Source organism: Capricornis sumatraensis, chromosome 2 (assembly GCF_032405125.1).
Source record: "Capricornis sumatraensis isolate serow.1 chromosome 2, serow.2, whole genome shotgun sequence".
NCBI classification, from domain to species: Eukaryota; Metazoa; Chordata; class Mammalia; order Artiodactyla; family Bovidae; genus Capricornis; species Capricornis sumatraensis.
This window is the reverse complement of record NC_091070.1, coordinates 151,776,602-151,798,937: the sequence shown is the minus strand read 5'-3', so window position 1 is coordinate 151,798,937 and position 22,336 is coordinate 151,776,602. Positions and strand designations below refer to the sequence as shown.

The window sequence follows — 22,336 nt, the reverse complement described above, 5'->3', positions numbered from 1 at the left end:
ATGCAAGACAGGAAAAAAGACACAGCTGTGTATAAGGACTTTTGGACTCAGAGGGAGAGGGAGAGGGTGGGATGATTTTGGAGAATGGCATTCTATCATGTATACTATCATGTAAGAATTGAATCGCCAGTCCATGTCTGACGCAGGATACAGCTTACTTGGGGTTGGTGCATGGGGATGACCCACTGAGATGTTATGGGGAGGGAAGGGAGGGGGGTTCATGTTTGGGAACACATGTAAGAATTAAAGATTTTAAAATTAAAAAAAAAAAAATACACTGTGGTCTACACTGACCGAAAAGTATTCCATAAATTAATTTATCAAATATGGCAAATGGCAAATTTTTCAAAGCTAAATCTAATTCTTCTAGAAGGAAATTGCTGCCTTTTGTTTAATTACATTAACTGAAATGTGCTTAAGAGGAATGTTTTCAGCATATTTTATATACTAAAAACAAAAAGGGTTAGTATTCGGTCAATGGCCAAGATGTAATATTACTACGTTGTAGACTGTTATAGTTCATATCATCCCATTTGCCCCAGGATTTTAAGGGAATGGCAACCCACTCCAGTATTCTTGCCTAGAGAATCCTGTGGACAGAGGAGCCTGGTGGGCTGCTGTCCATGGGGTTGCATAGAGTCAGACACGACTGAAGCGACTTAGCATGCATGCATGCGTTGGAGAAGGAAAGGCAACCCACTCCAGTATTTTTGCCTGGAGAATCCTGTGGACAGAGGAGCCTGGTGGGCTGCCATCTATGGGGTCACACAGAGTCGGACATGACTGAAGTGACTTAGCAGCAGCAGCAGCAATCTGAAAGATACTGTGTCAGCTATTGTTGGGTGACTCTAAAGGCTGTTAAGTACTACTTATCTTGACAACAGTTAATCTGTATTCCTTAAGTTTCTTTTCTCCAATAATTAAATATCATTTATATCAAAATTATCCTGGTTGTTTCCCTCTAAAAGGACGTTAGTCTCTATTTTTACCCAAAATATGGGGCTTTGACTAGTATGGTAACAATAAAAATTAAATAGGAAACATGTATTTTTTCCTTTCCTCTCTTATAACATGTAAGATTTTTAATGTGCAAAAAACCATGCCAAATTTCACTGCTCAATAAGCACTTAAATATCTATCATATGTCCCATCTAGTTTGGGAATGAAAGCCTTCATGTTGTTCTTACCTTTTCTATATCCAGAACTTTATCCTGCATTTCCTTCAGTGCACATTGAGACTCAGCTTCACTCAGTCGCGCTTGGACCAATTCCTTCTCTAGCTGTAGCACAAAATCTTCATTGTAGTTGGAACTGCATTTATGCTACAAGTTATAGACATACACTGAAATTTTTCAGAAGTTTGAACATGTATATATAATAAAAATAAGTGCAATTACACAATACAGCTATTGAGGGTAACCAGACTGTAAAAGTTCCATCCACCTAGTATTTCCAGCTTATCTCTTTTCCAGAAAATAAAAAATTTCAGGTTTGATATCTATAATGATGATCACATTATCAGGTGTTTATAATCAAATCCAATTCATAGAAGATAAATATCTTCTTTTATCTGTCCATTCATCCAGATGCTAAGAATTTGTTCCAGCTCTACAGACCTGAACTGAACAACACCGTAACCACCAGTCATATATGGTTACTGAGCACTTGAAATGTGGCTACAAATTAAGAAAGGTTGTAAGTGTAAAATACAAACTGGATTTTGAAGGCTTAATGTGAAATAAAGAGTCAAAATATCTCATTAATTTTAATACTGACTGTATGTTGAAATAAAATTTCAAATGTACTGAGTTAAAATACTGATTTAATCAAATAAAACTTTATTATTAATTTCATTGTTAGTTACTTCTTTTATTATGGCACTTTAAAAGGCATATGTGGCTCAGATTATATTGATATTAGACAGCACTGATATAGACTACGGAAGACAAGTACAAATCTACTGTAAATTCTACTTAACCTAATAGGAATAAAAATAAGGCACCTATAATAACATAAACCATCCTAAATCCCAAAAGAACAAAAATGTATTTGCTGTTAGAAATGTGATCTCTTTAAATATACTCATGAAAATGACTTCTAGAAGCAACGATGCTGCATAAAGAAATTAACCATGAAAGGATGAAACTCTTCCATCTCCTTTCCTACTTTACACCAATGTAGCTATTTAAGAAATCCCCTTTCGAACTAGTCTGTACACAAAGATTTTCAAAAAAGGAAAAAGACATCTAATTTACCACTATAAAAGACTTCCTAAAATAAACTATAACTTCATATTTAATTCATGTAGTAATTACTACGTGATTAAAAAATAGTGACAACTGAAAATTCCAAAATAAGAGTCACAGAGAATAATCTCCTACTGAACTAACATAAGCAAAGAATGGGTATTTTATTTTATATTATTCTTTTATATACATTTTTAAATTTTATTTTTACTTTATTTTACTTTACAATACTGTATTGGTTTTGCCATACATTGACATGAATCCGCCACGGGTGTATACAAGCACCCAATCCTGAATCCCCCTCCCACTCCATATCATCTCTCTGGATCATCCCCGTGCATCAGCCCCAAGCATCCTGTATCTTGTATCGAACACAGACTGGTGTTTCGTTTCTTACATGATAGTATACATGTTTCAATGCCAAAGAATGGGTATTTTTACTCTTTAATATATTAGGAACAAAACAGATGGCAAATTAAAACTATTTAAAAACTATTAAATACTTAATTAAAATATACAGTACTCCCTTGCCCATTACTCAAAAAGTTATGTTTTAAAAATGCACAGTTCAGCTACTGGGCAAATGAGAACTTTAAACTCAGTCTTATTTCTCCCAGTAACTTTCTGATACTATTAAAACAATATTTCAATATAAGAAATAGATTTGCAATAGGTGTATCACCTTAGCAAATACTTACCTTACCAAACAGAAAAATGACAGTTTTCGAATGGCTGCAGCCAAAATGCAGGTGTCATGATTTTGTTTAATTAGATCACAGTTATTTTATGAGTAATACTAGAATATTTTGCCTTTAATCTAAAGCTCTGACAAGAGTAATTCAGGCTTACTTTTAAGACTTTATTAGGAGGGCTCAAGGAATACATCAAACCGAAATGGCCAATATGAGAATGGAACCATTGATCTGGTGTAAACCAACCCATCCAACCAAGTGTTAAAAAAAAAAAAGAAAAGACTAGTAACATTGGGAACAAATTTTTAGCAATAAAAATTACCAAACTTCTAATCATCCTCTCTCTGTTGTTCAAGGGATTCTTTCTACAGTGTACATGTTATTTCTCTTCTCTCCAGTTTGTTCCTCAATCCACTACAAACTAATTTTAGCCTTCATCCCTTGATCAAACTGCTCTAATCGCTAACAGTATTAATATCCAATAACAATATGAAAACTCAATGGAAAGCCCTTTTGTTCAGCTCTTAGCTTCACCAGATAGTCTATGGAATTTAAAACAACTGACCACTCATTTAAAATTTCTCCTCCCCCAGATTCTGAGGTGTTACTCTTTCATGGTTTTACCTCGTATCTTCTGTGTGCTCTGTCAGTTCTACTACTTCATTATAGATATGTCTATGTGCTTATGTGTGTATACATGTGTGTATCAAGCAGCAGGCCTCAGAGTTTCTATATTCTGTGATTTCTCTCAATCTTTCTGTTAATTTTCTTATTTTGTAGATTCTTCCCATGTGATTTCATCCATTGTCTAATACAGTCCATACAAAGACATTATCAGATACAATGTATATCAGATTTTTACTCTATTTAATTCTATGTAGACAATGAATAAGATCACCAGGGAAGAACCTGCAAAATAGTTTAAAAAAAAGCAAAGGCGGTGTCAGGGAGAGGGAGAGGAACATACAATAGTGGAACTCTAAGGACAGTAAGTATAGATAGAAATCGACAGATATACAGATATATAAAGAGTGATGACTCTCAAGTCTGTATTCTCACCCTCATCTTTCTAATAAACTACAGATTCATATTTACAACTTCCTACTGGTTTTCTTCGTCTGTTTTAGCCTCACACTCACCTCACATTCAACCTTTCAAAACTGGACTCCTTATCTTTTCCTCCTTATATGCTAAGGATCCCATCATCTAACAACCATCCAAGTAAAAACTTTCCCTATTATTATACTCAACCCATACCAAATCAATCACCACATCTTAGTTTTCCTTCCAGCTACCTCTTGAATTTGTCTGCTCCTTTCTATCTTAACAGTCATTGTTTTTATTTATGCTCTCATCTTTCTTTGAACTACTGCAATAGTCTTACATATATGACCATCTAACTATTAATTATAGTGCTTAGTGGGTATTATTCAATATAAGCATACCTCATTTTATTGCTCCTCACTTTATCACACTTTGAAGATACTTTTTGTTTTTGTTTTTTAACAAATTGAAGGTCTGTGGCAACCCTACTTCAAACCAAATTTACTGGCACTGTTTTTACAACATTTGCTCACTTCAAGTCATATTTTGTAGTTCTCATTGTAGTTCACTGTGTCATATTTTGGTAGTTCTCACAATATTTCAAACTTTTTCATTATTATTATTTTTGGCTTGTGGTCAGTGAGCTCTGCTGTTTCTACTGCAATTGTTTTCAGGGGCCATGAACCACACACCCATTTAAGATTGTGAACTTAACTGATAAATGTTGTGTGCATTCTGACAGCTCCACTGACCAGCCAGCCATTCCCCACATTTCTCTCCTTTTCCTTGAGCCTCCTTATTCCCTGAGATACAACACTGTTGAAATCAGGCCATTTGATAACCCACAATGGCCTCTAAGTGTTCAAGAGAAAGGAAGCATTGCATATCTCTCATTTTAAACTGAAAGCTAGGAATGATCAAGCTTAGTGAGGAAGGCATGTGGAAAGCCAAGATAAGCCAAAAACTAGGGCTCTTGTCCCAAACAGCCAAGTTGTGAATGCAAAGAAAAAGTTCTTGAAGGAAATTAAAAGTGCTACTCCACTGAACACATAAATGGTAAAAATGCGCAACAGCCTTACTGCTGATAATGGAAATAGTTTTAGTGGCCTGGATAGAAGATCAAACCAGCCACAACACTCCTTGAAGCCAAAGTCTTATCCAGAACAAGGACCTAACTTTCTTCAATTCTATGAAGACAGAAAGAGGTGAAGAAGCTTCAGAAGAAAAGTTTGAAGTTAAAAAGAGATTGATTTATGAGATTTAAAGAAAGAAGCCATCTCCATAAAATGAATGTGCAATCTGAAGCAGCAAGTTCTAATGTAGAAACTGTAACAACTTATCCAGAAGATTTTGCTAAGATCATTAATGAAGGTGACTACATTAAACAATAGATTGTTTATGTAGATGAAACAGCCTCCTATTGGAAGTACGTGCCATCTAAAGCTTTCATAGCTAGAAGAGAAGTCAATGCTTGGGTCACAGTTTCAAAGAACAGGCTGATTTTCTTGTTAGGGGCTAATGAAGCTAGAGGCTTGAAGTCAAAGCCAGTGCTCATTTACCATTCTGAAAATCTTAGGACCCTTCAGAATTAAGCTAAATCTACTGTCTGTGCTCTCTAAAAATTAATGACAGAGCCTTGATGATAGCACATTTGTTTATGACGTGGCTTACCATTGTAAGCCCCACTGTTGAAACCTAATGCTCAGAAAAAGATTCCTTTCAACATATTACTGTTCACTGACAGTGCACCTGGTCACCCAAAAACTCTGATGGAGATGTACAATGAGATTAATGTTGTTTTCATGCCTCCTAACACAACATCCATTCTGCAACCCAGGGATCAAGGAATAATCCTGATTTTCAAGTCTTATTATTTAAGAAATACATTTTGTAAGGCTATAGCTGTCAAAAACGAGCCATTCCTCAGATGGATCTGTGAAAAGTAAACTGAAAACCTTCTGGAAAAGATTCACCATTCTAGGTGCTATTAAGAAAATTCATGATTCGTGGGGAAAAGTCAAAATATCAACATTAACTGAAGAAGCTGATTCTAACCTTCATGGATGATTTGGAGGTGTTCAAGACCAGTGGAAGAAGCAAGCACAGATGTAACAAAAAGAGCAAGAGAACTAGAGTTAGAAGTGGAGCCTGAAGATGTGACTGACGTGCTGCAAACTCATGGTAAAACTTGCAAAGAAAATGCTTTCTTGAGATGGAATCTACTTCTGGTGACAATGCACGTGGATTATGGAAATGACAGCAAAGGACTGAGAATATTACACATGCTTACTTAATAAAGCACTGTCAGGGTTTAAGAGTATTGACCCCAACTGTGAAAGAAGTTCTACTGTGGGCAAAATGTTATCAAACAGCATTGCATGATACAGAGAAATTTTTCATGAAAGGAATCAAAATCATTGTAACAAACTTCACTTTGCCTTTTTAAAAATATAAATTGTCAATCTTCAGCAACCACCACCCTGATAAGCCAGCAGCCATCAACATCAAGGCAAGACCTTTCACCAACAAAACGATTACAACTCATTGAAGGCTCAGATGATGGTTAGCATTTTTGGCAATAAATATCTTTTAATTAATGTGTGTACATTGTTTTTCTTAGACATAGTGCTACTGCATACTTCACAGGCTACAATACAGTGTAAACGTAACTTTTATATGCACTGGAAAACCAAATAATTTGTGTGACTCACTTTTTGTGATATTTGCTTAATTGCAGTGGCCTGGAATTGCACCCACAATCTGAGGTATACCTGTATTTTATGTTACAGCTCATACTAAATTGTAGTAGAAGCATTTTTACAATTTTGCCACCCGGCCCACGTAGGTGTTTTCTTTCCCTTTTGTACTGAGACTAAAGAAGTTTTAATTCCATGTTTATTAGTACAAACATGTTAATGAAAATTATACAAGCAGTGATACACTTTAACAGAGTATTCAGAATAAATCTAACTTCACTAAGCCAATTTCATCTCATTATCAATTTTTGTATATAGCAACTAGCTCTATTCAATTACATATATATGCATTATTGAACAAAAAGCTTTTATTGGGATCAGTTCTTAGTACTGATATGGACTCACTGGAGATTCTGCATTTAGTGCTATGACTTCGAGGTTTAGGAAAAAAACTAACATTTGTTTGGTTGAAATATGGACCAAAGGGTGGCCCATGGTGAATGAACTGGAAATGCTGAACATGCCTTGGTTCAATGTAAAGAAAGAGAAAACTGGTGACAAAGAAACTGGGGAAGATATATGGAGACATACTTTTCTGAATATGCTAAAACTGTGAAGATGCTGCTTCCCACGTGAATGCTCGCCAAAGGGTGACCTCAGCAGAGGATTTTAAAAAATCAGTTGAATGTATAAGATTCTGATTTAGGCTCTAAGGAAAGTGTGATCCAAAATTTCTTGTGGCAAGAGCATTCTCATTCTTCCCTTCTGGGCTGGACAAATCACAAAAGCTGCAGTGTTGCCCTACTTAGATGAAAGGAATATAATAATATCTGCTTCTTCCACTATGCTCTCCGCACTATGAGGTCAGTTCTAGCTCATCTCTGAAAACTGTAATACTATTTGCTATTGAGCACTAAAAAGTTCTGTTTTTTGTTTCTTGCTTTTTACTTTTGGAGTCAAATATTTTTCATTACTTGATAGAGAAAGGGGAAAACGGTGCTCTCAAGTTAGAGGAATAAAAAATTTTAAGTCATAAAAAGAAAAAAAACCTCAACTGAATGGGATGACCCATTCCGTGGATACCAGTCAGCCTCTATCCTCAGAAAGCCCAATAAACTTATGAACAAAGTAGCTACAGCAGCTGGAACAGAGGTTATACATGGGCTCAGCAACACATTTCTACTTGCCAAGGTGATCTGGCTACTGCCACTGCTAAGTGTCCAATCTGCCAGCAACAGAGATCAACACTACATACCTGATACGACACCATTCCTGGGGGTAATCAATCTACTACCCGACAGCAGGTTAATCATACTAGACCAGTTCCAAAATGGAAGGGATGTTTTGCTCTTACTGGAATACACACTTACTCTGGATATGAACTTGCTTTCCCAGCATGCAATGCTTCTGTCAAAACTATCATCCGTGGAATTACAGAATGCCTTCTCCACTGTGATGGTATTCTACACAGCACTGCTTCTGATCATAGCAAAATAAGAACAGCAATGGGCCCATGCTCATGGAACTCATCAGTCTTATCAAATTCCCTAATATCAAGCAGCTGGACTGACAGAAGGGTGGAATGACCATTTGAAAACTCACTTCCAGTGCCAGCTACGTGGCAATACCTTGCAAAACTGGGACAAGGTTCTCCAGAAGAATGAATATGCTGTGTGTCACTGTGCAATATACAGTGTCATTTTTCTCCCCTAATTCACAGATATAGGAATCAAGGGGTGTAAACAGGAGTGACACTATTACTGCTACAGACTCATCAACAAAATGGTTGCTTTGCAACATTATGTTGTGCTGGTCTAGATTTCTTAGTTCCTGAGGGAGAAATGGTTCCATGAAGAGACAGTAAACTGGAAGTTAGGGCAAACCACTTTGAGGCCTCACACATCTGAATTAGTGAGTAAAAAAAGAGAATTACGGTGTTAGTTTGGCTGACTGATCACTACCGAGTAGTCCATTATACTACAATGGAGATTTGGAAGAATATATGTGAAACATAGGAAATCCTTTCATGTGCCTCTTAATATTATCATACCTTGTAGTTAAGGTAAAAAAAATACAATAATTCAATTCAGGAAGGAGTGCTTATGGCCCAGATCCTTCAGGATTCAAGGTTTGGGTCATCCCACCAAGCAAAGAACCATGACCAGCTGAGGTGCTTGTTGAAGGTAAAGGAATACAGAGTGGGCAGTGGAAGAAGGTAGTTACAGATACTACCACATGATCAGTTACATAAATGAGGACTGTAACTGCCATGAGTGTTTCCTCCCAGTTTTGCTATGAATGTTTTCTGTTTTCTTTGAATATGTGTGTTTTCTTTTCTCTCTTGTTCTCTTATTATGCAATATAATAAGACTTTATATTATAGCATTTAAGTATTAATTTTACAGTACATCCTGTAATTAAATCACAAGATATTAAGAAGGGAAAACATTACTCAAGAACTCCACCACTTCTCCTGGGGAAGGCATTAGTACATTTTTTGTTATGCTCAGGATATAACTGTATGAAGTTATGCAGAATTATGACCTTATTGTTTTCTCTACCTGGAGATTAAGTATAGATTAATAAGATGCACACAGGTGCCAAGTTGACAAAGGCTGGACTTGTGATGGTTAACTTTCATCAACTTGACTAGGACATGGGATGCCCAGATTAGACATCTGGGTGTTTCTGTGAAGGTGTTTTCAGATGACTTAGTAGACTGCCCTCCCAACGTAAGTGGGGACCAGCCAATCTGTTCAGGGCCTTAACAGAACATGTAGCAGAAAAAGGGAGGATTCATTCTGTTCCTGCCTGCTGCCTGAGCTAAGACATTAGTCTTCTCCTACCCTTGGACTGGAATTACTTTCATTACTCTGCAGAACTCTAATACAGGGTAAATTTTATAAGATTAAATTTATTGATTATAGAGGTTTTATTATTCTTGCTTGGTTTTGGTCTGTTTCAATTGGCTCAGAGCTTCTGCAATGGAATTCTCTTATTTGGCATTTATTTCTACATTTCCGATTTTGCTGTTCAAAATTTTGCAGATCTAAATTTGATCAGGAAAATGATATACTTCTGATATTAAAACTTCACCTGTCAGTTTTAGTCTTTTAAGTTTTGGTTATTATTAGCCATTTATGCCACTGACCAAACAAGCTGGTAGAATAATGAAATAATGTTAATATTAATCTTAACAGTAACTACCACTTATTGAGCACTCATTCTATGCCAAGCATTATTCCAGAGGATCAACTCACTTAAATCTCAATAATCCTTTATTATATGTAGGATAAAAAATTTTACATTATATACAGAAGTTAAGTAATTTGTAAAAGGACAAATAGTGAGTGGCAGAATTGGGATATTGTAAAGTAATTAACCTCCAATTAAAATAAATAAATTTATTTTAAAAAGCCACTGTTAAAAGACATTACTGTCCACTGTAAAACACCTGTTTCAATTTTTAAATTTTTTCCACAGGGTGGGAAGGGGGTAGTGTCATTTATAAAACAAGGAGTTTTGTTTCTCTTGTTTTCATTAAGCTTTTTAACTTAACTACCTCCAGTGGAATAAGAGATGTCAAGAAAGGCTATGGGTGCCACACAGTCTGAAAAAAGACTGCAGCACATGTGGGCATTTCCAGCTGCTTATTAGGAAGATGTGCCATGAAGACAGTGGCTATGAAACAAGTGAACACTGGGGAACAAAAATTCCGAGTAGAAAACTTTTTAACATGGATAGTCCACTTCACTTTATAGTTTTCCCAAACCAAATAGAAAAAAATAATTAAAAAACAAAATCTGGAAACCAAGAACACTGCATTGAAAATTTTAAAACAATTCAACAAAAATTGGTCTTTTATATATGAGGTTGACTTGAGGTCAGGAAAAGAATGATAAACTTTTGGGAGAAGAAAGGAATCATCAAGGGGCTTCCACGGTGGCTCACTGGTAAAGAATCTGCCTGTCAACGCAGGAAACATGGGTTCTATCCCTGATCCAGGAAGATCTCACATGTCACAGAGAAACTAAGCCCCTCTGCAACAAGAGAAGTTGCGGCAATGAGAAGTCTACACACTGCAACTAGAGAGTAGCCCCTACTCACCTCAGCGAGAGAAAACACCATGCAGCAACAAAGACCTGACACAGCCGAAATAAATAAATATAATTATTTTAAAAAATCATCAATGCCAGAGAGGCTCAAAGTGAGGTTTAATAACAATTAAACTATCATACTGAGCCCAAGCCCTGATCATTTCCAGTGCAGCTGTTTCGTTTTAAGATGTTCCTGTTACACTCACTATAAAACAGATTTTAAAGTTTATGATGATAACAACAATGATGATAGCAGCTAACATCTACTGAGTGCTCATTATATGTCAGGCTATGCTAAGCACTTTGTATTATCACTTAACCTAAGTAACCTTAAAAGACCCAGCAAGTGAAAAAAAACTGGCAATTCTGTCAATTGGGAATATGGAGTACAGAGCCCATGTCTTAACTTGCAAGCCATATAAAGGATGAAATAATACTTTTTAGAGCTTAATATATTGTTTTAATATGTGAAAGTATTAGTCCCTCAGTCATGTCTAACTCTTTGCAACCCCATGGATTTTAGCTCCTCTGTCCATGGAATTCTCCAGGCAAGAATACTGGAGTGAGTAGCCATGTCCTTCTCCAGCATTATCTTCCTGATCCAAGGATTGAACACTGGTCTCCTGTATTGCAGTGAGATTTTTTAGTGTCTGAGCCACCAGGGAAGAATTTTAATATGTACTGTTCTAAGAATTAGAGCTTCCCAGGTGGCTCAGTGGTAAAGAATCTGCCTGCCAATGCAGGAGATGCCATAGAGTCAGGTTCAATTCCTGAGTAAAGAAGATCCCCAGGAGAAGGGCACATCAATCCACTGAAGTATTCTTATCTGGAGAATACCCACAGACAGAGGTGCTTGGCGGGTTACAGTCAATGGGGTTGCAAAGAGTTGGACACAACTGAGTGACTAAGCACAGCACAGCACATGGTACATTCTACTGTTATGGCTAAAGCATCTATACTATTTACATAGGTAAATAATCCAGAATATGATTCTATGCAAAGCAATATCAGAAGGTAAAAAAATTTAAATTAAAAGTTGTATCTTGCTCTCCCACCCAGCATATGATCCCAAAAGATGTTTGTAATCCTCCCTACCACATGCTCCATGTAGTCTTTGTTTAAAAGAAATCCAGACAACATGGATGCCCTATGTAAAGATTTGCCACACTAAACTCTTTAGAAAAAATGGTATATCATTTTTTAAATGATTTCCAACACCTGAAAACTTACATACATCCTTTAAGGTGGAAGATCATCTCTGATTATTTTTATCCTCAATTGCAAGATATTCTGATGAAAAAAATGCTAAGAAAACAATTATTTCCATTAGAGTGAGCATTCATTTATTATTTGGGCTGAAAAGAAATGATTACATATGAATGTAAAACATTTAACCTTAGACTAAGGCCAAAATTATTTTGGAAGAAAACTTCTGTTCAGATTTCTAGGCATACTGACCAATTTACCAAGCTTAAAAAGTTGGCTTAAAGCTCAACATTCAGAAAACGAAGATCATGGCATCTGGTCCCATCACTTCATAGCAAATAGATGGGGAAACAGTGGAAACAGTGCCAGACTTTATTTTTCTTCGCTCCAAAATCACTGCAGATGGTGACTGCAGCCATGAAATTAAAAGACGCTTACTCCTTGGAAGGAAAGTTATGACCAACCTAGACAGCATATTAAAAAGCAGACATTACTTTGTTGACAAAGGTCCGTCTAGTCAAGGCTATGGTTTTTCCAGTGGTCATGTATGGATTCAAGTGTTGGACTATAAAGAAGGCTGAGTGCCAAAGAATAAATGCTTTTGAACTGTGGTGTTGGAGAAGACTCTTGAGGGTCCCTTGGACTGCAAGGAGATCCAACCTGGATCTCCATCCTGACAGAGATCAGTCCTGGGTGTTCATTGGTAGGCCTGATTTTGAAGCTGAAACTCCAATACTTTGGTTACCTGATGCGAAGAGTTGACTCATTTGAAAAGACCCTGATGCTGGGAAAGATTGAAGGCAAGAGGAGACATGGACGACGGAGGATGAGATGGTTGGATGGCATCACCAACTTGATGCACATGGGTTTGGGTGGACTCCGGGAGTTGGCGATGGACAGGGAGGCCTGGTGTGCTGCGGTTCATGGGGTCGCAAAGAGTTGGACACGACTGAGCGACTGAACTGAACTGAATATAGTCTATTTTGGATTTCTAGGAAATTTAAATAAATTTACCAATAATTACATGGTTTTTTAAAATTAAATGGCTTTTTCTTGAAGTGTCACCAAAGTTTAAGTGTTTATTGTGCAGGAAGAGATGTTAGATATTAACTTCCATATTCATAAAGAAAAACAAACCCACTAGGTAAAAGCAGGTGTTGGGCAATTCTAAATGCTGCTCAACAAACACATTTTCTAAATTATCTAAAAGATTTCACAACTTGCACTAACAGTTTTTAGTCTTTAATCTTTATTCATATGTTTACTCTAAGTACGATTAGTTTTTATTCCTCACACCAAATCCTTGGTTCTTAAAATAATCACATAATTATTTCATATTTTCTTCTAGAATTATAGGAAGAGGAAGGAAGATCAAAAGAAACCTTGCCTAGCCTCCTGTTTAGTACCTCCTGGTACAAAGGTCCCAACCATCTGAAAGGCAGTCACTTCAGCAGTCAACAGCGTTAACTGTTACAATCCTTCTTGTATACGCTGATCCTAGCCAATAAACTGATGGACAAAGATTACTTATTCAGGACACCTGAATGATAGGCAGTCATGTGTAGGATAAAAAGTTTTTAAATATTAATAGATCAAGCAAGACTCAGACAGTAGATCTCCTCAGGAAAAATCATCCAACATAAACACATCTGTGCCTCATCACACTCAAAAGGGACAGAGTCAGACATGCGACTGTACAAGTATTACAGGATCATTTCTACCTCTAGGGGCTTCCTAGGAAAACTGATGTGTAACATTGTATAACAAACACTTCAAGGGATCATCAGTTCAGTTCAGTTGCTCAGTCGTGTCCAACTCTATGCGACCCCATGAATTGCAGCACACCAGGCCTCCCTGTTCATCACCAACTCCCCGAGTCCACCCAAACCCATGTCCATTGTGTCGGGGATGCCATCCAACCATCTCATCCTCCGTCGTCGCCTTCTCCTCCTGCCCTCAATCTTTCCCTGCATCAGGGTCTTTTCAAATGAGTCAACCATCTGCATCAGGTGACCAAAGTATTGGAGTTTCAGCTTCAACATCAGTCCCTCCAATGAACACGCAGGACTGATCTCCTTTAGGATGGACTGTTTGGATCTCCTTGCAGTCCAAGGGATTCTCAAGAGTCTCCTCCAACACCACAGTTCAAAAGCATCAATTCCTCTGCGCTCAGCTTTCTTTATAGTCCAACTCTCACATCCATAGATGACTACTGGAAAAACCACAGCCTTGACTAGGATAGTTTAATCTAAATGCTTGGTTTTATCTTATGGTTAATGTTTATCATTTAAAATTACAAAATGGAAGTAAATTTTATTTAGTACAGTAAATACTAAGTAATAAATTAACACAGACCATTGTACAGCACAAGAAAATATAGCCATTACTTCGTGATAACTTTAAATGGAGTAAATATGTTATATACCTAAACTAATATTGTAAATCAACTACATATTTCAATTAAAAATTATAATAAAATAACATCATTTTTGAAAACGAGCAATATCACATTCAAAGAGCTGGCATGAAATGGAACCACTGACCTGTTAAAGACAATTACTCAATAATTGTGTACTGCACAAATGCTTTTTAAGCAATATCAATATTCAAACTCTATTAAAATTATACAAAAAACTGCCACTCAAAAGTTTAATATATATCATTGTACCAGCTGCATTAAAATCATTAAAAATGATATGAAACATCAAAACAAATAAAAGCATGAGAGTCTGGAATGATACAAAAGTATTCAAAGTACATAAAAGAGAGAGATTGAAGGGGGAAAAAAAGAAAAAATTCTCTTTTACAGAGAAACATTAGCTAACAGAGTAGGAAAAAATGGGAAAATATGGAAATCACCATCTTGGAAACCCAATCAGAGGATGCTAAAACCATTAGGTAATAGGTGAATGAGGATAAGATATTTATTTGGTACAAAAGTATTTCCCAATATATTAATTCTTGCAAAGAAGAAACCATACCTTTACAAGGGAGAGGGTGTGTGGTAATCAAAGTCAGCATGGCAAATGAACTTAGCATCACTAAATAGCAGGAACTTACATTATGGGATTCCTGATTTAAAGCAAAGTTCACAACATCATCTATAATCTAAATGTTAAAAATATTTAACTGAACCTAGTTTACAGAAAATATGATACCACGAAGAAGGAATCAGACAAAATCAGGCTATAAGACAAGACAAATTAGTTACATATGTAATAAGCCAATGTTATCCCTAAATGGGCTATTATTTTTTCTGTCTTTAGTCAGTCTAGACAGTTTTATCAACTTCATTGATGACTTAAAAGAACCAGAATTTGGTTTCACAGATTTTCTCTATTTTTGTTTTATACTGTTTTCAATTTCATTAATTTCTACTCTCTTTATACTTGTTCCTTCTACTTGCTTTAGGTTCAATTTTCTCAGACAAATCTAGTTTCTTAAGGTAGAAGACCAGATTGTTGGTTTGAGACTTATTTCCTTTCCTAATATAAGCATTTGCTGCTATAAATTTTTCACTAGCCAATGCTTTAAGGTAGTCATTTTTTTTAAATTTTACTTTATTTTACAATACTGTATTGGTAGTCATTTTTAAGTAATTGACAGGTGATTTTAAAGCTTAATGATGTTGAGGATCTTTTCAAATGTTTGTTGCCTTTTGTATATTTCTTTGGAGAAAGGTCTATTCAAGTCTTCTGCCTACTTAAAAAAATGTCTTATTGAAATACAATTGACATATAACATTATATTAACTATAGATATACAAAATCATGATTCGGTATTTGTATAAACTGTGAAAGGATCACCACAATGTCTAACATTCATCACCATATGCAGTTACAATTTTTTTGCACTTTCAAAACTTATTCTCAGCAACTTTCAAATATGCAATATAGTACTGTCAACTATAATCACCATGCTGTGTATTACATTCCCATGACTTATTTATAACTGGAAATTTCTACGTTTTGATTCCCTTAACTACATTTCACTCATCCTCCCATCTCTTGAAACCACCAATCTGTTGCCTCTATCTATGAGCTTGGTGGACTTTTTGTTTTGGGGTTCACATATAAGTGAGCCATGTGATATGTGCCTTCACTGACATTTCACTTAGCATTATGCCTTCACCATCCATCCATGTTGTTGCAAATAGCAAGGTTTCATTGTTTTCATGGCTGAATAATATTCTAGCATGCAGGGGTGTATCACGTGTATTTATGTGTATCATTTTCTTCATCCATTCATCCATTGGTGGACAGGTAGGTTGTTTCCATGTCTTGGTTGATGCTGTGTAATTCTCTGTTCATTTTAAAACTGAGTAGTCTTTTTGTTCAGAGTTGTCTATACATTCTAGATGCTGAACAATTAAATATGTGATTTGCAAATATTCTCTACCATTTTGTTGGCTGTCTTTTCATTTTCTGGATAATGTTCTTTGATGTTCAAAGGGTTTACTTTTGAAGTTCAGTTTACCTGTTTTTTGGTTGTAGTTGTTGCTCATCCTTTTGGTGACAAAGAATTCATATCTAAGAATCCACTGCCATATCTGAGCTCATGAAGGTGTATCCTTATGTGTTTTTTTTTAATCCTTATGCATTTTAAAAACACAAAGATGGCTGATATCCATTTTGAGTAATTTTTTAATGTGGTGTATGATAGGAGTCCAAGTTTATTTTTTTGCATGGGGGTATCCTGTTTTCCAAGAACCATTTATTAAAGAACCTATTCTTCCTTATCAATTGGTCTTGGTACCCTTTTTTGAAAATCAATTGGCCATAGATGTATTGGGTTATTTCTGAACTCTCAATTTCTACTTCAGTGATCTATATGTCTATCTTCTTGCCAGTACCACGTTGTTTTGATTATTCTAGCTTTGTAGTAGGTTTTCAAATTGGGAAATGTGAGTCTGCCAACTCTGTTCTTTTTCAAGATTGTTTTCCCTATTTAGAGCTCTTTGCAATTCCATGTGAACTGCAGGATAAGTTTTCTCATTTCTGTAAAAGACCGAAATGGTTGACGTAATTAAATCTGTATGTCGTATTAGGTAGCACTGACATCTTAATAATAAGAATCTTCCAATACATGAACATGGGATCTTTCCATTTATTTATACCTTAATTTCTTTCATCAACAGATGATTGGATAAACAATGATTCATAGTCTTCAGTGCACAGTCTTTCATCTTCCTAATTAAATTTACTCCTATGTACCATAATGAATTATCACTTAACATCTACCACAGGATGGCTATTTTTTTCTTTAAATAAAAAACAGTGAAGAAAAAAAGCAAAGCAAAGAACAAGAGTTGTTGAGGATGTAGAGGAATAATTGGAACCCTTGTACATTGCTGGAGGGAATGTGAAATGAAGCAGCAGCTGTGGGAAATAGTCTGCTGAATCTACAAAAAGTTAAACATGGAATCACCATTTGGTGCAGCAACTCTGCTTCTAGGTATATACTCAAAAGAATTAAAAGCAGGGACATAAACAGATATTTGTGTGTTAATGATCAATGATCACAGCAGTATTCTTCATGACAGCCAAAAAGTAGAAACAACCAAAATGACCGTAAACAGATGAGTGGGTAAACAAAACATATACATATACAATGGATATTATGCAGCCACAGTAAAAACTAGGGAAATTCTGATATTAATGCAATGCTACAAGGATGAGCCTTGAAAGCATTATGCTAAATGAAATAAGCCAGATACAGAAGGATGAATATTATATGATTCTACTTATATGATACAATGGAGCTTACCAAGGCTGAAGAGGTGGAGGTGGAAAGGAAAGTTATTTTTTAATGGGCATGAGGTTTCTGTCTGAGATGATGACAAAGCTCTAGAAATACAGTAGTTATTGTCATACAACAGTAAAAGTGTATTTAGTGCCACCGAGCTGAGCACTTAAATGGTACATTTTATGTTGTGTCTATTTTACCACAATGAAAAAAATTTTCAAGAAGAAAAAAAGTGAGTGAATATGTTAAGTGAAAGAAGCCAGACACAAAAGCCTCATACCTTACAATTCCATTTATATGAAATTCTAAAAAAGGAAAAACCACAGTGACAGAAAGCAGAAAGGCTGCTGGGAGTGAACAAGTGAAGTGAAGTGAAGTCGCTCAGTCGTGTCCGACTCTTTGCGACCCCATGGACTGTAGCCTACCAGGCTCCTCTGTCCATGGGATTTTCCAGGCCACAGCCATTGGAGTGGATCGCCATTTCCTTCTCCAGGGGATCTTCCCGACCCAGGGATCGAATCCAGGTCTCCCGCATTGCAGACAGACGCTTTACCGTCTGAGCCACCAGGGAAGTCCTGGGAGTGAAAAGGTGAAATGCAAAGGGACATGAAGGAAATTGTGAGGGTGATGAAAATGCTCTATATTCTGACTGTGAAGGTTATACAGCTAATGTCAAAACACATCAAACCATATATTTTAACTTTAATTTGATGAATTCGATTGCATGTAACTTATACCTCAACAAAGTTCATTTAAAAAATTAAAGAGAAAGACCTGTCATGGTTTAGCCTTATACAATCATTTTAGAAAAGAAAAGAAACCCAATCCTTGAGTATCCAAAGTCACAAAGCTAGCAAAACAGGATTAGAATTCAGCTCCCTATATGAAATCCAAAGCTATGTATATCATATAAAATGACACTACTGGCAGTAGAGGGTGGTGGTGGTCATTGATTATACTGGTAATTCAATATCTCCTGCTGGATAAACTTGAAAACCTTAGAGAATTTTGAAGACTTCATGATGTTATATTGGAAGGCTGTAATCAAGACATTTAGCAATGTTAATTGGTCAGTTTCAAGGAGTGGTATTCTCAGTACTTTGCAAAGAAATTAGTCCATTTGTCAAAATTCCAATAAGATTTTGTACCTTTGGATCTTAAACACATTCTGCCTCTGAAGCAATATCAAAAGAGACTAACTACTTTTCCATAAACTCACCTCGCAAATACTTAAAAATAACTGTATCTATGATGATCTTTAAAACCTTCTTTAGTGGAATCTAAAAATATCCAGGGATTCCACATCTTCCTAAACTTGCCATACATAATACAGTCTGTAAACATTGCATATGAGTTTTGGTATGCAAACTAGATACGACACCACTAAGTTTCTACAAGATACTTAGAATTGGATTACTATACTTCTAGAAGATTACACTTGGGATTTGGGGAGTATCATATTATTACTGGTAATTCCTGATTCTCAATCAATTTCAAGGTTTTGTTACATAAAGCATCACTAAGATATATCTTTAAGACAAACTTCAAGGCAAAACTATAGATTTATTTCTATGAGACAATCTTTTATTTAGTTTCTTATTCTGAACAGACTGTTTAAATATTTTGAAATCTTGACTCACCATTAGCATATTACCTACACTCCTAAAATATTTCATATATAAACTTTAAACATACCTTATATATGAAGATTTAAATAATATATATTTGAAGCACAGATTTAGGAGACAAAGACCTCTGATATCTCTTCAACACAAATAGCCGTTTTGACAGTCACTTGTAAAACCACGTGTTTACTAATTCCATCTATATTTTTCTACTTTGTCAAGAATGATATCATGAGAGACTATCAATAACTTCTAAAAATTTTTGTTTATTACAGAAATAAAGTTAGTTTGTCATGACATACAGAGTAAATTAGCATTCAGTTAATGTAAGTTATTTTTCTATTTATTCACAAACCACATGCTTCAGGAATTTTTAATGAAGCATTATTGAGGTCACTGATCTTCTTTTGAGATATGCAGCCATTATTACTTAGCTGCAGTTGACGACCTCAAAGCCTTTAGTATCTCTTATTTTGTAAGATCCTTTTAAAACAGTAATATTCCTGTGATCATCCTGGAAGTTACTAATTACCCAAGGATATACATTTTACTTTGAAATTGAAATTTTAACCAAGGCTCTGATATTTTCACCTATTTTTGTGCATTACTGTTTTATACGTCTGCTTTACAGTTTATTTCAGTTTAAGAGAATGCTTGCTTAGATGGTAAAAAAATAGAAGTAGAAATCTGCTTTTTACTTGCTGTATCATAGGCCCTCAGTATGGGTCTGTGTTGGAGAAGTCTCTTGAGAGTCCCTTGGACTGCAAGGAGATCCAATCAGTCCATCCTAAAGGAGATCAGTCCTGGGTGTTCACCAGAGGGACTGATGTTGAAGCTGAAACTCCAATACTTTGGTCACCTGATGCAGAGAGTTGACTCATTTGAAAAGACCCTGATGCTGGGAAAGATTGAGGGCAGGAGGAGAAGGGGATGACAGAGGATGAGATGGTTGGATGGCATCACTGACTCAATGGACATGGGTTTGGGTGGACTCCAGCAGTTAGTGATGGACAGGGAGGCCTGGCGTGCTGAGGTTCATGGGGTCGCAAAGAGTTGGACACAACTGAGTGACTGAACTGCTCTGAACTGTCCCTGAATTAAAGTACAAATATTCTTTTTGTTACACTTGACTATTTTCAAAAGCTTCAGTTCATTCTGGCTGTTTTTGTCTGCTCACTTAGCTCTTTCATTTTAAACCGGTATTTCTTTTATCTTTGATACACATCTATCCACAGGCCTTATTTGAAAAACTATGTAAAAAACTAATAATTCATAATTCTAATGTAGTTTATTAAGACTGTAGCTTATACTAAATGTAAACATAATATTTATCTTTCCCCATGACAAAATCAGATTACACTGATAATTCAGTTCAGCTTAATTCTCAGCTGCTGCTGCGGCTGCTGCTGCTGCTGCTACTAAGTCACTTCAGTCATGCCCAACTCTGTGTGACCCCATAGACGGCAGCCCACCAGGCTCTGCCATCCCTGGGATTCTCCAGGCAAGAACACTGGAGTGGGTTGCCATTTCCTTCTCCAATGCATGAAAGTAAAAAGTGAAAGTGAAGTCGCTCAGTTGTGTCTGACTCTTCAGGACCCCGTGGACTGCAGCCTACCAGGCTCCTCCATCCATGGGATTTTCCAGGCAAGAGTACTGGAGTGGGTTGCCACTGCCTTCTCCGCATGACCTCTCAATTCTGTTTTTCCTGTTTTTATACTTTGATATTACTGATATTTTATTCAAAGGCAAAATAAAACATCTGAGTTCCCATCTTTTTAGTACAGCTAGCCTTCCACAGCCACAGGTTCTGCACTTACAGATTCAACCAACTGTGGGATGAAAATATTCAGGAAAAAAAATTCCTGAAAGTGCCAAAAAGCAAAATTTAAATTTGTCATACAAAGGCAACTATTTACATAGCATTTATTGGGTTGGCCAAAGAGCTCATTCAGGTTTGTAAAATGGTACAGACAAACCTGAATGAACTTTTGGCCAATATAATAGATTGTAAGTTACCTGGAGATGATTTAAAGTATATGAGAGGATGCATGCAGATTAAATGCCAATATGATGCCTTTTACAAAAGGGACTTGAGCACACAACAATAGGTGTCCTGGAACCAGTCTTCTACAAATAAGCAGTGAATATATTCTTTGACCACTCTTTTGGTAATCATATTCAATTAACATAATAAGAAAAAACCTATGTTTTTTTCAATTAACAATTTCTTCTTTCTGCTTTTAGTTTTCTGATTTTCATGCTCAGAAGAGAATACCATTTCTTAATTTTTCTGAATAAAAACAACATCCAACTTTGAAGTCATTCTTTTTGCTTTATAGAGTTCTAAGTTTAACACTTTAACTCTACCCATTACAGAGTTCTAGGTTTAACACTTTTTCTTCCTATTCTTGTTACAATCCAATTCTTACTTGAAAACAGAAAGCTGAAATAAGAAATAATATTTTCTCAAAGATAAACAGCTGGCTTTTCTTTTTAACTATCATATAGTTGGGTTTTTTTTAACTTCCAAATTTTTGCTTAAGATCACACTGGTCTGAATTTGCCAATGGAAAGTAGTATCTAAGTTACAAAAGATACTTGAGGATAGTTCTATGATCAGTAGCAGTTTACTACTGTAAGTTATGGAGAAGGAAATGGCAACCCACTCCAGTACTCTTGCCTGGAAAATTCCATGGACTGAGGAGCCTGATAGGCTACAGTCCATGGGGTCACAAAGACAGTTAACATAATATTTTTTAAATCCATTTTTTTTTTTCATTTTGACAATTTCTCTCTTCTGGAAAAAACTTAAGCATACAACTGAACCCATAATTTAACGTCTCGATGTATGAAGACTACAGTATTTCTGAGACATAAATCGCCATATTATCAAAGATCTAAATGAGATATTTACATATTTTCTATATGCTAGGTAGTATCTTATGTACACAGTTAACAAAAACTGGCAAAAGATTTACAAATTAA

General features: G+C 35.9%; 1 protein-coding gene across 4 annotated transcripts in view; it reads right to left on the bottom strand.

The window, feature by feature from the left end:
- EVI5 (ecotropic viral integration site 5) overlaps nt 1-22,336 on the bottom strand; it is a 170,289-nt gene that overhangs the window by 93,099 nt on the left and 54,854 nt on the right. For 3 of the 4 annotated variants that reach the window (XM_068966552.1, XM_068966549.1, XM_068966550.1), the window contains one exon: nt 1,188-1,322. In XM_068966552.1, coding sequence (XP_068822653.1) covers nt 1,188-1,322 — 135 coding nt within the window. The remainder of the gene's footprint in view (nt 1-1,187; nt 1,323-22,336) is intronic. The other variant, XM_068966551.1, reaches the window with a different exon arrangement.